Source organism: Petromyzon marinus, chromosome 50 (assembly GCF_048934315.1).
Source record: "Petromyzon marinus isolate PM22_M1 ecotype Great Lakes invasive population chromosome 50, UKy_Petmar_22M1.pri1.0, whole genome shotgun sequence".
Classification (NCBI taxonomy): Eukaryota; Metazoa; Chordata; class Hyperoartia; order Petromyzontiformes; family Petromyzontidae; genus Petromyzon; species Petromyzon marinus.
This window is the reverse complement of record NC_133716.1, coordinates 3738203-3753571: the sequence shown is the minus strand read 5'-3', so window position 1 is coordinate 3753571 and position 15369 is coordinate 3738203. Positions and strand designations below refer to the sequence as shown.

Below are 15369 nucleotides of genomic sequence, written 5' to 3'. Positions count from 1 at the left end.
CAATGTTGCCTTGGCAGGAACACAGCTTGGGGTCCGTGGCAATGTTGCCTTGGGAGGAACACAGCTTGGGGTCCGTGGCAATGCTGCCTTGGCAGGAACACAGCTTGGGGTCTGTGGCAATGCTGCCTTGGCAGGAACACAGCTTGGGGTCCGTGGCAATGTTGCCTTGGCAGGAACACAGCTTGGGGCCCGTGGCAATGTTGCCTTGGCAGGAACACAGCTTGGGGTCCGTGGCAATGTTGCCTTGGCAGGAACACAGCTTGGGGTCCGTGGCAATGTTGCCTTGGCAGGAACACAGCCTGGGGTCCGTGGCAATGTTGCCTTGGCAGAACACAGCCTGGGGTCCGTGGCAATGTTGCCTTGGCAGGAACACAGCTTGGGGTCCGTGGCAATGTTGCCTTGGCAGGAACACAGCTTGGGGTCCGTGGCTATGTTGCCTTGGCAGGAACACAGGTTGGGGTCCGTGGCAATGTTGCCTTGGCAGGAACACAGCTTGGGGTCCGTGGCAATGTTGCCTTGGCAGGAACACAGCTTGGGGTCCGTGGCAATGTTGCCTTGGCAGGAACACAGCCTGGGGTCCGTGGCAATGTTGCCTTGGCAGAACACAGCCTGGGGTCCGTGGCAATGTTGCTTTGGCAGGAACACAGCTTGGGGTCCGTGGCAATGTTGCCTTGGCAGGACCACAGGTTGGGGTCCGTGGCAATGTTGCCTTGGCAGGAACACAGGTGGGGTCCGTGGCAATGTTACCTTGGCAGGAACACAGCTTGGGGTCCGTGGCAATGTTGCCTTGGCAGGAACACAGGTGGGGTCCGTGGCAATGTTACCTTGGCAGGAACACAGCTTGGGGTCCGTGGCAATGTTGCCTTGGCAGGCACACAGTTTAGGGTCCGTGGCAATGTTGCCTTGGCAGGAACACAGCTTGGGGTCCGTGGCAATGTTGCCTTGGCAGGAACACAGCTTGGGGTCCGTGGCAATGTTGCCTTGGCAGGAACACAGCTTGGGGTCCGTGGCAATGTTGCCTTGGCAGGAACACAGCTTGGGGTCCGTGGCAATGTTGCCTTGGCAGGAACACAGCTTGGGGTCCGTGGCAATGTTGCCTTGGCAGGAACACAGCTTGGGGTCCGTGGCAATGTTGCCTTGGCAGAACACAGCCTGGGGTCCGTGGCAATGTTGCCTTGGCAGGAACACAGCTTGGGGTCCGTGGCAATGTTGCCTTGGCAGGAACACAGGTTGGGGTCCGTGGCAATGTTGCCTTGGCAGGAACACAGCTTGGGGTCCGTGGCAATGTTGCCTTGGCAGGAACACAGGTTGGGGTCCGTGGCAATGTTGCCTTGGCAGGAACACAGCTTGGGGTCCGTGGCAATGTTGCCTTGGCAGGCACACAGTTTAGGGTCCGTGGCAATGTTGCCTTGGCAGGAACACAGCTTGGGGTCCGTGGCAATGTTGCCTTGGCAGGAACACAGCTTGGGGTCCGTGGCAATGTTGCCTTGGCAGGAACACAGCTTGGGGTCCGTGGCAATGTTGCCTTGGCAGGAACACAGCTTGGGGTCCGTGGCAATGTTGCCTTGGCAGGAACACAGCTTGGGGTCCGTGGCAATGTTGCCTTGGCAGGAACACAGCTTGGGGTCCGTGGCAATGTTGCCTTGGCAGGAACACAGCTTGGGGTCCGTGGCAATGTTGCCTTGGGAGGAACACAGCTTGGGGTCCGTGGCAATGCTGCCTTGGCAGGAACATAGCTTGGGGTCCGTGGCAATGCTGCCTTGGCAGGAACACAGCTTGGGGTCCGTGGCAATGCTGCCTTGGCAGGAACACAGCTTGGGGTCCGTGGCAATGTTGCCTTGGCAGGAACACAGCTTGGGGTCCGTGGCAATGTTGCCTTGGCAGGAACACAGCTTGGGGTCCGTGGCAATGTTGCCTTGGCAGGAACACAGCTTGGGGTCCGTGGCAATGTTGCCTTGGCAGGAACACAGCTTGGGGTCCGTGGCAATGTTGCCTTGGCAGGAACACAGCTTGGGGTCCGTGGCAATGTTGCCTTGGCAGAACACAGCCTGGGGTCCGTGGCAATGTTGCCTTGGCAGGAACACAGCTTGGGGTCCGTGGCAATGTTGCCTTGGCAGGAACACAGGTTGGGGTCCGTGGCAATGTTGCCTTGGCAGGAACACAGCTTGGGGTCCGTGGCAATGTTGCCTTGGCAGGCACACAGTTTAGGGTCCGTGGCAATGTTGCCTTGGCAGGCACACAGTTTAGGGTCCGTGGCAATGTTGCCTTGGCAGGAACACAGCTTGGGGTCCGTGGCAATGTTGCCTTGGCAGGAACACAGCTTGGGGTCCGTGGCAATGTTGCCTTGGCAGGAACACAGCTTGGGGTCCGTGGCAATGTTGCCTTGGCAGGAACACAGCTTGGGGTCCGTGGCAATGTTGCCTTGGGAGGAACACAGCTTGGGGTCCGTGGCAATGCTGCCTTGGCAGGAACACAGCTTGGGGTCCGTGGCAATGCTGCCTTGGCAGGAACACAGCTTGGGGTCCGTGGCAATGCTGCCTTGGCAGGAACACAGCTTGGGGTCCGTGGCAATGTTGCCTTGGCAGGAACACAGCTTGGGGTCCGTGGCAATGTTGCCTTGGCAGGAACACAGCTTGGGGTCCGTGGCAATGTTGCCTTGGCAGGAACACAGCCTGGGGTCCGTGGCAATGTTGCCTTGGCAGAACACAGCCTGGGGTCCGTGGCAATGTTGCCTTGGCAGAACACAGCCTGGGGTCCGTGGCAATGTTGCCTTGGCAGGAACACAGCTTGGGGTCCGTGGCAATGTTGCCTTGGCAGGAACACAGGTTGGGGTCCGTGGCAATGTTGCCTTGGCAGGAACACAGCTTGGGGTCCGTGGCAATGTTGCCTTGGCAGGCACACAGTTTAGGGTCCGTGGCAATGTTGCCTTGGCAGGAACACAGCTTGGGGTCCGTGGCAATGTTGCCTTGGCAGGAACACAGCTTGGGGTCCGTGGCAATGTTGCCTTGGCAGGAACACAGCTTGGGGTCCGTGGCAATGTTGCCTTGGCAAGAACACAGCTTGGGGTCCGTCGCACGATTAACTAGGCCTCTCTCAGGCTACGCCAGGTGCATGATCAGCTCGGCGATCGCTGACACCGCTTGCCCCAAGGATGCAGAGCCACTTTGAGATACACGCCAGATTGTTACTGCCACCTGCAGGCGCCTTCACTGTCCTGCGACGCGAGGTCGTCACGAGTGATCGTTCGCTGTTGTAAAGACGCGACCGAGTGCCGATCCCGGTTAAGAAGGCGTCCCGCTTCATTATTAACATAAATCGTGATCTATTCACTGCTGGGTAAGGGCTTTTCAAGCCGCGGTCATACAATGCGACACCTCCCACGTGACAGCACCTGGCCACGAGTCGATTTGGTCTGTAAAACGAGTTGCATCTAATTGGCGGCCACTTCCGTCCTTAATTTTGGCACCAAGGTGTTGGTGTACAGGCGTGACGCGGACGAATCACTTCTCACGATCGTGAAAGGCGATCGCAGCAACTGCTTTTGGTGGCGACTAAGAATTGATGGGCGGCGAAGCGTCCCCACGTAAGATGGCCGTCCACCAGCCGCGTTTTAGTGACGCTCCCATGTAAGATGGTCGCCTTTTAATCGATTTAAGTGACGCACCCCCACGTAAGATGGACGCCCACTAGCCGAATTTTAGTGACGTTCTCGCTCCCCCCCTTGGTAAGATGGCTGCCCACTAACCGAGTTAAGTGATGCGCCCCCACCCCCACGTAAGATGGACGCCCACTAGCCGATTCAAATTTTCTTGCCGTGGTTTTCACACGTGATGATTGCTTGTGTTGCAGTCGAAACGTCGGGATAATGTTAATGTTTTATATTTTTATTATTTTATTGTTTCCCTTCTACGTGACTTTACCGAAAGAACCAAGAATAAGATGCCTGCCAGTTAACCGCCGAGTGTAACGCCCCCCACGTAAGATGGCGGCCCGCTCGCAGAGTTTTAGTGCCGCGTCGTGACGTCACGCCCCCCCCCACCCTCTCCCCCCCCACCCTCAACCAGGCCGGGCTGTGATGGCGGCGCGCTGCGGGATCGCGGGAGGTCGCGTCGGCTCGTGGTGGAGCAACAGGAGGTGCCCCCCCACCCCGTCTCCTCCTCTCTCACCTCCTCCACATCCCCCTCCACTCTCTCTTTCCTCTCCCGTCTCTCTCCCTTCTCAACAACATCGCGAGCTCGGCTCAGGAGGCCAACGGTTAAACGCCCGCACCATCGGCAGGAGAGGCGCCGCACGTGCGTGAGGGCGGGGGAGGGTCACCGCAGTCGCGGGGAGCTGTGGCGAGACCCGTCGTGCGAACTGGTCCTGGCGGGCCTCCGTCTAGGTCGACTCGGCCTCAAATGAACACTGTAGTGTCACTGTACCTGGTGTGCCGTGTGCAGTAAAACATTGCCACGCGGGGAGACAAAGGCGGCCGTGCGTGGTTGCCGGCCACCCCGTTTGCTCTGCTGGCCTGAGTCGGCGTTACTCGATCGACCCCGCGGTCTGTTTGGGGCTCTACGGGAGACTTTTGCTCTTGTACTGCGCTGCATCTTTGCCACGGGTAAACTAAGCTGTTGTTTGCATTACCTGTAAATAGGGGGGGGAACCGGTTTGGCTCGCATAATATAAATGTCTAGATTTTAAAATAACTACGCTTTAACTTTTGTACCTGCGATGGTGTCATAGTCGGCAACGCCGAACTTTCAAATCCTCCTGCTGCCTTGCCTCTGTTCAGCGTTGGTGTACGGTGCTTTTTCTGGAATGTTTTGCTGGTTTTTTTCCCCTGGATTTTCTGTTTGCACAGTCACATAGTCACTTTAAGTTGTTTTCTTGTTCGTGTTTTTGTTTGGGGTTGCACCCGATTCAAGAGCCGAATGGCTCACAGGGATATACCAAAATAAATTAAACTGAAAAAACTCTAGTGTGGGTTACGACCACCTCTCCATAGCTGTCAAACCCATACACGGTTTACCCCGTATTATTGTGCAGGGGAATTTAGTAGGACAATGTATTGTCTATTTGTTTGTGTTTCTCGCTTGTGATGGCACTTTGTGGGATGAACGTTGAGATTTATAGGTGTAACCAATAAGGGCTGAATTGGTCTTTAATAAGATAGGGCACTGATAAGGGGTTGACAGGTTTGTAGCAGTGTGGTGTGTAGTGTATCATGTAGTGTATAGTGTAGTGTATAGGATGAACGAATTTATAAGGGCACGGGAGTGACCAATAAGGTCTGAATTGGTCTGTAATAAGGTAGGGGGCACTGATAAATACGCGGTTTACAGGGATGCCTCTCCATCCTAGAAAACCCGCTGGAAACGTTTACTGCTTAACAACCCCGGTTCAAACACTAGTTTTGGTGAACGCATTTAACGTTTTGAGGAGCGGTGCCGCAGTGTTCAGCGCACTTATTGTGTATTTTCTTTACTATTGTGACGCTGTGAGAGATCTACATCATTAGACCTCCTTTGCCAGCACCAAAATGTAATAATAGGGTTTTTTCCCTTTTATCTGGCAACAAAACTGAAACCTTTTTACAAGGATTCATGTCTGCATTAACCACAATACCTGCAGTCAAAATGCAAACAAAAAGCATACTATGATAATATATGCATTGTCCTTGAAACTGATTGGTCCACACCAAGGGACGGCTTTCTTTTGAGCCTCGACCCAATTGGTGCTCGACCAGATGACGCTAAAAGGCGTACAGCTCAAAGACAATGCACTATCAAAGTAATGAGGGCTCGGGGTGAGCATCTACATCATTAGACCTCCTTTGCCAGTACCAAAATATAATAAAATATAAAAAAGGGGAAAAACTCTATTATTATATTTTGGTACTGGCAAAGGAGGTCTAATGATGCAAAAGAATTCATAATAGTTTTACTGTAGCGACCAAAATGAATCACTTGACATTTTTATTCCGCATTTCATTTCGCGGGAGAAAACTAAATCCAGCACTGAGGGTGGGGAAGGTGCTGACTTGGCGTCATCTGCTGACCACGCTGCTTTCCTCGTGCACCGCGCCGGCTTTCGTAGGCGATCGCTGACACCGCTTGCCCCACGGATGCAGAGCCACTTTGAGATACACGCCAGATTGTTTTATTTTAAGAGACGTTTCCGATATAACCGGGTCTCGCCGTGGGGACACTGAAGTGGGCGCGCTTTGCCCAGTCTGCCTGCATTACAGCTCCGTTGTTGCGTTCATTCCTCCAAATTACGAGGCCGCGAGTTCAAATGTTTAGCTAGGATTAAGTTTACGTCGTCCTTGTCATCATTTCACTTGTGGAAAGGTTACAATGGTGGTTGTTCTATGGACGTACCGTTCCCCACCATGTGAATGTGGGACATCCACCACTGACTCAGTTCTGCTGAAAAAGCTGAGCATGGGCTAAGCCTGAACCGTTGTCAACGACATGAGCCGGGTCACGCTGGGTGTGGCTTGTAGGGGGAGGTTTCCCTCCTTCAGAGCGGTTGCATTTTTAAAGGGGCTCAAGTCGATTACGTCGTCCATCACGTGGCTCAACGGTGGAGCGAGCGGCACGCAATCGGAAGCTTGCGAGTTCGAATCCTGATTGGGGTTAGCTCAGCCCACCATCCCTCCTGGGTCGATAAAGCGAGTACCGCCATGTGGGAGAAGTCAACGGTGGTCGTCCCATGGATAGCCTCTCCCCTACCATGAGAATTCAGAATTTCCACCACTGGCTCGGCGTTGTAAACAGGAGATGAGCATCGCCTCAATGCTCTCTTGAGTTGGAGATCACTTGGAATTTGTTTATTCTGACAATTTTTCAGCCGATTAACTGATCTCCCTCCAGCCGTACTCAATGTTTCAACGTTAAACGTCTTGCCCCTGTGACCCACCCCCTTTCCAGGTACGGCCTCGGCTTCAGGCGCAGCTTCTGCGAGGGCAGCGGCCACTCCGGGGCGCCCCTCACGCAGCCGCTGCCAGGGCTGCCCCTCCCCGTGTATGCCCAGGTGACGGGCAACGAGACATATGACACACACGTCACCACGTTGGGCAACGGCCTCAGGGTCGCGTCGCAGCGCAAGTTCGGCAAGTTCTGCACAGTGGGAGGTGAGAGCCGTGCATTCAAGCGTCCGCGAAATACCGGGGTGAATTTCGGTGTTCGATGACCCAGTATATATCCGTTTTCTTTGACACAAACCTGTTGTATCAAGCGTGGGAACATGGGAGTAAGACAAAGATCCCCCGTATAGCCTTGCAGACTTTTGGGGGCAAGTGCTGTTAGCGAGCACCTATGAAGGCCGGCACGGCACACGAGGGGGTGGGTGGCCAGCACCACGCCCGGCCGCCTTTGCCTCCCCAGTGACGATGTTCACCCACCACACCAGGTACTCATTTGAGGCTGAGTCGACCTAGGGGAGGCCTAGGACTGGTTCAGATATAGTCGTCACTGGTGTTGGCCATGAGCGAGAATCACACTCGGGTCGCCGGGTTCGTAGCGCAGTGCCCGGAATTGTGTACACACGTGTACATGTTGAACCCTTTCGTCAATCCACTGCTGGATGATGGTCGCCTCTCAACCGTGTGAGCGGTGGGGGTTATTTGACCATATTTTGCATGGGTTGGTGAAAGTGGGGGGGGGGGGGCTACAGGTGCGGTGGCATAGACGTACAGTGCAACATTAGATCTCGCTGCTCTGCCCCCCCGCTGCCAACAGCATAACCTCGCAAGCAGCAGCTGATGACAGCTGTTTTTTTGTTTTATGCCACCCCCCCATTCCAGTACTAGCCAGGCTCGAACCTGCTTGGCTTCCGAGTGTGATGGTGTTGGACTTGCTCCGGGTGATTTGGTCTTCAGCAGGGTTGCCATCATCTGAACAACTGTGACATCATTGTGCTGCAAAAGTTCCACCGGCAGAGACGAGCGCTTGTATTTGTTGTACTCAACTTCCAGTGATCTTCGATTTTCTTTTGTTCTGCAGTTTTGGTGAATTCCGGATCGCGACACGAAGTTAAATATCCCAGCGGAATCTCCCACTTCTTGGAAAAGCTTGCGTTCTCTGTAAGTTCGTCACGTTGGTGCGCGGGTGTGCCGCTGGTTTCCGTTCACGCCGGGAGTGTTGGCGCGGTGGTTAGCGCCCATTGTGTTACGAACACAGCCACGGGGTTCCATTCCCAGCCACGGTTAACATCAGTGGTGAGTGACACCTGAAGCTGTCCTGGCATTCTCTTAGATTGACTCAACAATAAATGATTACTCGCTGTATTATGTCAACAACAGCACTGCCAAAACAAAAGGCGGCCGGGCGTGGCGCTGGCAACACCACCCCCACTGTGAGCCATGCCAGCCTTCATAGCTACAGAACTTGCCCGGTCGGTCTCCGTTGAAGACTAAATGTGTGACAGTGGTCTGCTTTGTCTTTGCACGCGAGCTAATTAATTTCAGGGAATGGCGGAGAGAATTGATGGACAATTGCGATCCCTGCGTTTCCCCGTTTGGCAGTCCACAGCCCGGTATGGGAGCCGCGATGAAATCCTTCACATGCTGGAAAAGCACGGCGGCATCTGTGACTGCCAGACCTCCAGGTGTGAACGACGCTCCCCCCACCTCCCTCAAACACATCAGCATTACGAATAACCGCGTGCATCCTATTCCATTTGCTTCACACTCGAGATTGTACCCCCCCCCCCTTGCCGTGTTTCCTGGTTGCCGGTACGCTGGGCAGGCCGTGATCCACTGGGGACATTTTAGAGCAATGGTTGCCGGCAACTGGCAATGGTTTGCCGCAGCAATCCCCACCGTAAAAATCCCGTTGCCCAAAATCGCAATAAATCTGAACGCAGCTCCCTCTGTGGACGCATGGCTGTTGGTTGGTTTCGTGCAGAAAGGTTGTGGCTTAAACTTGAGATGTTGCTGCAAATTATTTCTGTGATCTCCACCCACCGCTGTCTGAGCCGAGTTGAGCCTCATGAATGGCACTAATAACTTGGGTGAGGCTGCTCCGCCCTCTTGTTGTCCGAGACAACAGCGGTGCTCTGTTACAGACTGAGACAGCATTGCCCCCGTGTTCCCGTCGATTGAGACAACATTGTCGGCACGTGTTCGGGTTCCGTCTGCGCTCGCCGTTCCCAGGGACACGACGATGTACGCCGTGTCGGTGGACTCGAGCGGACTGGAGACGGTCGTGAGCCTCCTGTCGGACGTCATCCTGCAGCCGCGATTCACAGGTTTGTCCTCGCGCGTGCTCGTCGCACCCTACGCCCGGCTGGGTCTCCTCTCTCTCAGTCTCTCCCCCGGTGCTGTGTCCAGCCGCCTCCCTGCACCACAGAAACATCATTCCCCCACCCCTTGGCTTTCTTCATATGCGTTGCTCAGCCTCGAGGAGGCCGAGTGGCTCAGTGGTCAGAGCCTCTGGGTTCGAATCCCGTGATTAAGCTGGGTTCTCGAGTGCAGTGAGTTGATGGTGTCAACTCCGTTACCAGTGACTTACGTGGAGAATCAGTCTCGCAAAGAGACATCCAGACTTAGAGAGAGACCCACAGACTCGTGCAGATTGACTGCACAACAAACCCTATAACGATACATTTGGTTCTGCACTTGGGATAAATTAAGTGGCTTTGATGCACTGCTGGTGAAATATTTCCAAGGACAACGGACGGTGGAGAGCGTCTCGTACTCCGTGTGCGATTTTCCCCCGAATTTGTCGGTGACGGTGTCTGCGTGTCTGCTGTGCGCGTGGCCTCCAGACGAGGAGTTGGAGATGACGAAGACAACGATCGGCTTCGAGCTGGAGGACCTGGCCTTGCGGCCGGACCCGGAGCCGCTCCTCACGGAGATGATCCACGCGGTTCGTGTCTCACGGGCATCGTCGGCATTGTTTGGCACCGTGATCCAATCTCGCCATCGCCACACATTGTCAACACGATGTTTACGTACCCGCTGCCTCTTGTCCACGCACAACAAACGTACACCAACACACAGGCACGCATTCACCGTCCGCCACAAAGTTTGTGGTGACGTCCCCGCAGTGGTTGTGCCAGGCTAGGTGCACTTTGAGGCTATCACAAAAAAAAGTACGGAAGGCTCGCTGCTGGCAGGAGCTCACAGGAAAGATCCAGGTGTTATGAGTTGACTGAGATGACGGGCCAATGCACCACATGTGCCAACTTGCTGCACTTTAGCCGCCCGGCGCTCTGCTTGTTGTTGTGAGCGTCGCTCCTCCGCCTTTCATCGTTGTTGGAGGTCGACTGCCTCCCGACTGCCCGGGAGCATCCTTCACGAGCCTCCTCCATAGAGGGCCGATCCTGCGACCACCCCCCCCCCCCTACCCCCGCTGTGTCATCGGTGTGCGTGCAACGACCGTTGACGCGCTGCCACACACGCCCTCCCTCTCTTTTGCGCTGGTGCAGGCGGCGTTTCGCGAGAACACGGTGGGGCTGGCCCGGTACAGCCCCGCCGAGAGCCTGCCCCTCGTCGACCGCCCCATGCTGCACGACTTCCTGCGCAGCCACTACTCGCCCGATCGCATGGTGCTGGCCGGAGTGGGCGTCGACCACGGCACGCTGGTCCAGTACGCCGAGCGCCACCTGCAGGGTACGGCCGAGGACGCGGGGTGGCGCCGGTCGCTGGGGGTGGTGGAGGGGGTTTCGCTCGGGAGCGTCTGCCATCTCGTCCGTTCTGGTGCCCCGCTGCCGTCTGGTCGAGGGGGGACCCGCAGTGGCAGCTGTCCCTGTGTAGCGCACGGTGTATGCGGCACCGGCCACGCGACACCGGCCTGACCCCGCGTGCGCGCTTTTGTCTTTGTTGACTTAAATGAGTACGTGGTGCGGGGTGTAAACATCAGCATTGGGCAAAGGCTGCCGGGCGTGGTGCTGGCAACCCGCCAACCCCTCCTGTGTCGCGTCGATCTCGCTCATGGCACTTGCCCCAACAGTCTGTTAAAGACTACACGGGGGATCTTTGTCTTTGTGCGTGTGGCAGGCGTGACCCCGGTGTGGGGCGCGGGGAAAGGCGTCGACCCGGACCGCTCGGTGGCACAGTACACGGGCGGACAGGTGAAGGTGAGTGGTCTATCCACTGCTGGTTGAAGGCCTCGCCAAGCCATCGTCGTCTCGCGATGATGCAGCGATGCGCCTGGTTCCCACGCGCAAGCCGATTTCAACGCTCGGTCCTCCACGGCGGACGTCCTCTTGGGCACGTTCCGTCCTTTGACTGCCAGTCCGTAGCGATTCTCGACCCCTTCTAGCGACACCTTCTGCACAAGCCCACTTAACACGCCACAGGATGTCTGCTTTGCGTTCGTTCCCAGGTCCATACGTTCAACCCTCAATGCAATTCCACGCACCTCTCCACGCTTCTTTATGCAGGTTTCAGCTGTTCCCCATTTTGTCAACAAAAGCGTTGAGAAGCCGGTTTAATCGCGGGTAGCTGGAAACCCGGATTTGAACCCAGGAGTTTATCATCGTCACCTCTGAAATGTGAGCCACCCGGCGACATTTCTGGAGCCGAGTTCCTAATCGGCGCGGAGACGCGGCGTTCATGACTAACGACTTCTTTATTCTTTTAGCGGCTCTGTGTGCTCCGCCATTGAATAGGTTGCGTGGTACGCATCGCTAACCTTGGGGGCATTCCTAACCCACGCCTCAAACCACTGTGGTTTTAAAAAATATATACGAATAGCATTCTACACCCGGGGCATAAACACGCACGGACACACGCAGATGCACAGATACCTCGTAGCAACCTCTAGCTATATGTTGAGCATTCTTTTCTTTGAAATTGTTCACAAGAAGAATGCAGCGTTGCGACCAATGTGACACGGAGCAATGAGCGCAACCTTCGGCGTGCACCTGGTGCGCTGTGTAACCATACGTACTGGGGAGACAAAGGTGGCCATGCGGGGTGATGGCCACAGCCGCCTCTTGCATGCATTGCCGGCCGTAATGGCTGCTCACGAACAGCCCCAGCAGCCTGATGAGGCAGTGGGTTTTTTGTTGTTATTTTCGATTTTTCCTCTTTATGCTTTGATTTCTATTTGCTTCAATGGTGTACTATATTTTATTTTGATTTTGTCTTTTTAGTGACCCAGATCGCTCTTGCCAATGAGACTCTGGTCCCTTGAGTTCTCACGACCTGCTAAACAGAATCAACGTGACACCTGCACTTGGTACATATGCTTGGCGGTGCAGTGATTGGCACATTGAGCTATAAGCTCGACATCCCCAGTGTCATGCCCGGCTGCGGCTAACATCAGCGACGAGTGACATCCAAACCGGTCCCGGGCACTCCCCTACGTCGACTCAGCCTTAAAACTAGCACTCTGGGGGGGCATGTGGTGCGAAAACATCGGCGCCCTCCCCCCACCCCGCGTGCGTGCGCACGCCGCGCCAGCCTGCGTAGGCCGCACGCTTTAACGGCACTTGCCCCGACCGTCTTTGAAGGCTACACGGGGGACCTTTGTCGTTGTGTCTCGCAGGAGGTGAAGGACATGTCCAACGTGAGCATGGGCCCCACGCCAATCCCCGAGCTCACCTACGTCGTCATCGGCCTGGAGAGCTGCTCCTTCCTGGTGAGGCGCCGCCTTGCTCGGTTGAGTCGTCGAGGCATTGGCGCTCATTTCCTATATACAGCCCTCGGCCATTGGTGGCAATTCCACGTTTTTATAATAGGGGGCCGAGGCCACCCACAGGACAACCACCGTTGACTTAACCCCCCCCCCCCCCTCCCGTTCTCAACCCACCACCGCCGCCGGCCCCTCCCTCGCGTGTGTGCCGGGTGCAGGAGGACGACTTCGTGCCGTTTGCGGTGCTGAACATGATGATGGGGGGCGGCGGCTCCTTCTCAGCTGGGGGGCCCGGCAAGGGCATGTTCACGCGCCTCTACCTCAACGTGCTCAACAGGTGCGAGTGCGCGCGCGCGCGCGCCGGCGTGCTTCACCTGCGCGATGGCAGCGACTGAATGAGTCGCGGCCACGAGTTAACCTCCCCAAACGATCGGGCCGTTTGATATTTGGCGCCGTCGCGCAGCGCCTCTCGCCGAGGCGCTGCGCTTCGCAGACGGGCATAGTCCGCCGGAGTTTCACGGTTGGACGGGCCCACGTCGCTTGCGCCTGGCTGTGGCGAGCATTGAGCTTGCGCGTTTGGTGGGCAGTTTTCACATTTGAGCCTCATTTGCACGAGCGACCTGTGGCATCAGTCTTAAGGGTAGAGGGCGATTGCTGCTGCTGCGCGAGCCCAAATTGGGTCGTAACTTGCGGTGACATTTTCTAACTTGATAAAGTTGGACGGTGATGCCGGCACACGACCACCGTGACGCAGGCGGCTCGTCGCAGTGTTATTGCCATTACTACTATGGTGAACACGCAGTGGGTTCGATCGCGAGCGAGGCATGGCACTGTGTTGCAGGTGTAGTGATGGTAGCATCACTACTGCGTACACATGCCACTATGCGGGGGAGCGTCACGACCACGCGGGTCTACACACACACATGACGTCATCCCGGCTGGAGGCGGGAATGACGTCAGGGCCGGTTCTGGGCTCGGGAGGCCACGAGGGTGGTGTGAGGTCGTGGCACTCTCTGTGACCCCGGCTGGACACGTGACTGGACCCCAATGGGGGCTGGGGGCCTAGGGGGCACCTCGGGGGGCACGTGGACAACAGGGGGGGGGGCTTCGAGAGGGTTCTCGAAGGGAGGCGTGGCCGGGGCGGGGCCCGGGCCCGCCAAGGCCCATATAAGCGGCCTCCTCACGAAGTTCGAGGCTGCCCGTATCAAAAATGAAGATGCATCGTGAAGACGCCAAGAAGAGATCCGTGTGTAGGTCCCTACCGGAGGACTCTAGGATAGCGGTAGACGTGTAAGTCCCGCCAAGACAGGAGGCTGTAGCTCCCTAGAGTATCTGAGAAGTGTGTGTTAGCTAGAGTAGGTCGGTGGTCACCACCCTATGCATAATGTAAGAGTTAACTGTTGTGTTCATAAATAAATACGTGTTGCCTCCCAAGAGTTGTGTGTGCACCTAATTCGAATCCACTACACAGGTTTCACTGGATGTACTCGGCCACGTCCTACCACTTCAGCTACGAGGACACCGGCCTCTTCTGCATCCACGCCAGCGCCGACCCGCGTCAGGTGACCACCGCCACCACTATCTCCTCCACTGCCGTCACCGCGTGCCGCACGCTCGCCCGTCGCGCCTGTCCCGCTTCACCGCCTGTCCCCCGCGCCCTGACTCCTCCGTCAGCTTCGAGGAGTCCAAACGGGTTGGAGCGTGGTCGGGAGTTTTGTCACACCTATCGGCGCGCGCATGCGTCCGTGACCAAACTGGGCGGACGTGTGCCCGATCGTTTGTTAGGTCACGGGAGATCAGCAGGGTAGTGCTGGGTTGAGTGACCGCCCTGCAAGCCGGGTCCGTTGTAGGCGAACGCGGAGCTGCGCCGTGGGCAGCTGTGGGCAGCAGAGGGCAGCAGAGAGCAGTGCGGCAACGGCTGTTCTGTGCCCCCCCCCCCACCTTCGCCAACCCGCGCTGACCAGCGTGGTGAAGTACGGTCAGATAACAACTGTGACCCGCAAGCCGTGGGGAGGCCCTTATCTTGCAGTGACTGGTCATGCTGAAGATATCCGGGTGGTGTAGTCGCTGGGAACGAATGTGACGATGTGCGTGTGTGGTCCCCGCAGGTGAAGGAGATGGTTGAGATCATCACTCGGGAGTTTGTGCTGATGGCAGGAAACGTAGGAGAGGTGAGTTCGGAGTGTCCCTCGACCCCTCGCGCAATGTCCTTCACGTTGCGTCGTAGCTCTGCACCCTTGGGGCACCGCTGAGGCGTTGTTGAGAAGAGGCTGTAGGACTACTGACGAGTCCACGCCCGAGTCACACGAGGTGCTGCTGCGGCCGTTTGGCTCTGCTTCTCCCACGCCTGACATCCCGCTCTCAGTGCCGATGGACATTTTAGGGCGCTGTTACTGTGCTCTTCCCATTGATGTCGATGATAACAAGGCTGAAGATCATGATTATTAACATTATTATGATTTCGCATGTTTACCCAGAAAAGCCTCGAGTCTCGTGACTGTTTTTGGAGGGTCCTGCCAAGTTTGCACAGTAGGGGGGCGATGATTGCAATGGATATTCCAATTGAGTAGTCGAGATGACTGGTGATGAAAGTGATGGTGACGACGATGAAAGACGCCGATGGATAACGATCCTTGCGTGCTGGTGCAGGCGGAGCTGGACAGGGCCAAGACACAGCTGCGCTCAATGCTCATGATGAACCTGGAGTCTCGCCCCGTCATCTTCGAGGACGTGGGACGCCAGGTGCTGTCGACCGGGCAGCGCAAGCTGCCGCACGAGCTCTGCTCGATGATCGGTGTGT

The 15369-nt window shown here is 56.3% G+C and overlaps 1 protein-coding gene across 1 annotated transcript in view; it reads left to right on the top strand.

The window, feature by feature from the left end:
- Window positions 1-4023: 4023 nt before the first annotated feature.
- Window positions 4024-15369, top strand: part of PMPCA (peptidase, mitochondrial processing subunit alpha) — a 30052-nt gene continuing 18706 nt past the window's right edge. The window contains exons 1-13 of the mRNA XM_032973064.2: window positions 4024-4134; window positions 6915-7117; window positions 7989-8068; window positions 8510-8592; window positions 9140-9234; window positions 9754-9854; window positions 10417-10600; window positions 10988-11067; window positions 12483-12575; window positions 12788-12906; window positions 14041-14131; window positions 14678-14740; window positions 15219-15363. Of these exons, the coding sequence (XP_032828955.1) occupies window positions 4076-4134; window positions 6915-7117; window positions 7989-8068; window positions 8510-8592; window positions 9140-9234; window positions 9754-9854; window positions 10417-10600; window positions 10988-11067; window positions 12483-12575; window positions 12788-12906; window positions 14041-14131; window positions 14678-14740; window positions 15219-15363 (1396 nt within the window). The 5' untranslated portion in view covers window positions 4024-4075. The remainder of the gene's footprint in view (window positions 4135-6914; window positions 7118-7988; window positions 8069-8509; window positions 8593-9139; window positions 9235-9753; window positions 9855-10416; window positions 10601-10987; window positions 11068-12482; window positions 12576-12787; window positions 12907-14040; window positions 14132-14677; window positions 14741-15218; window positions 15364-15369) is intronic.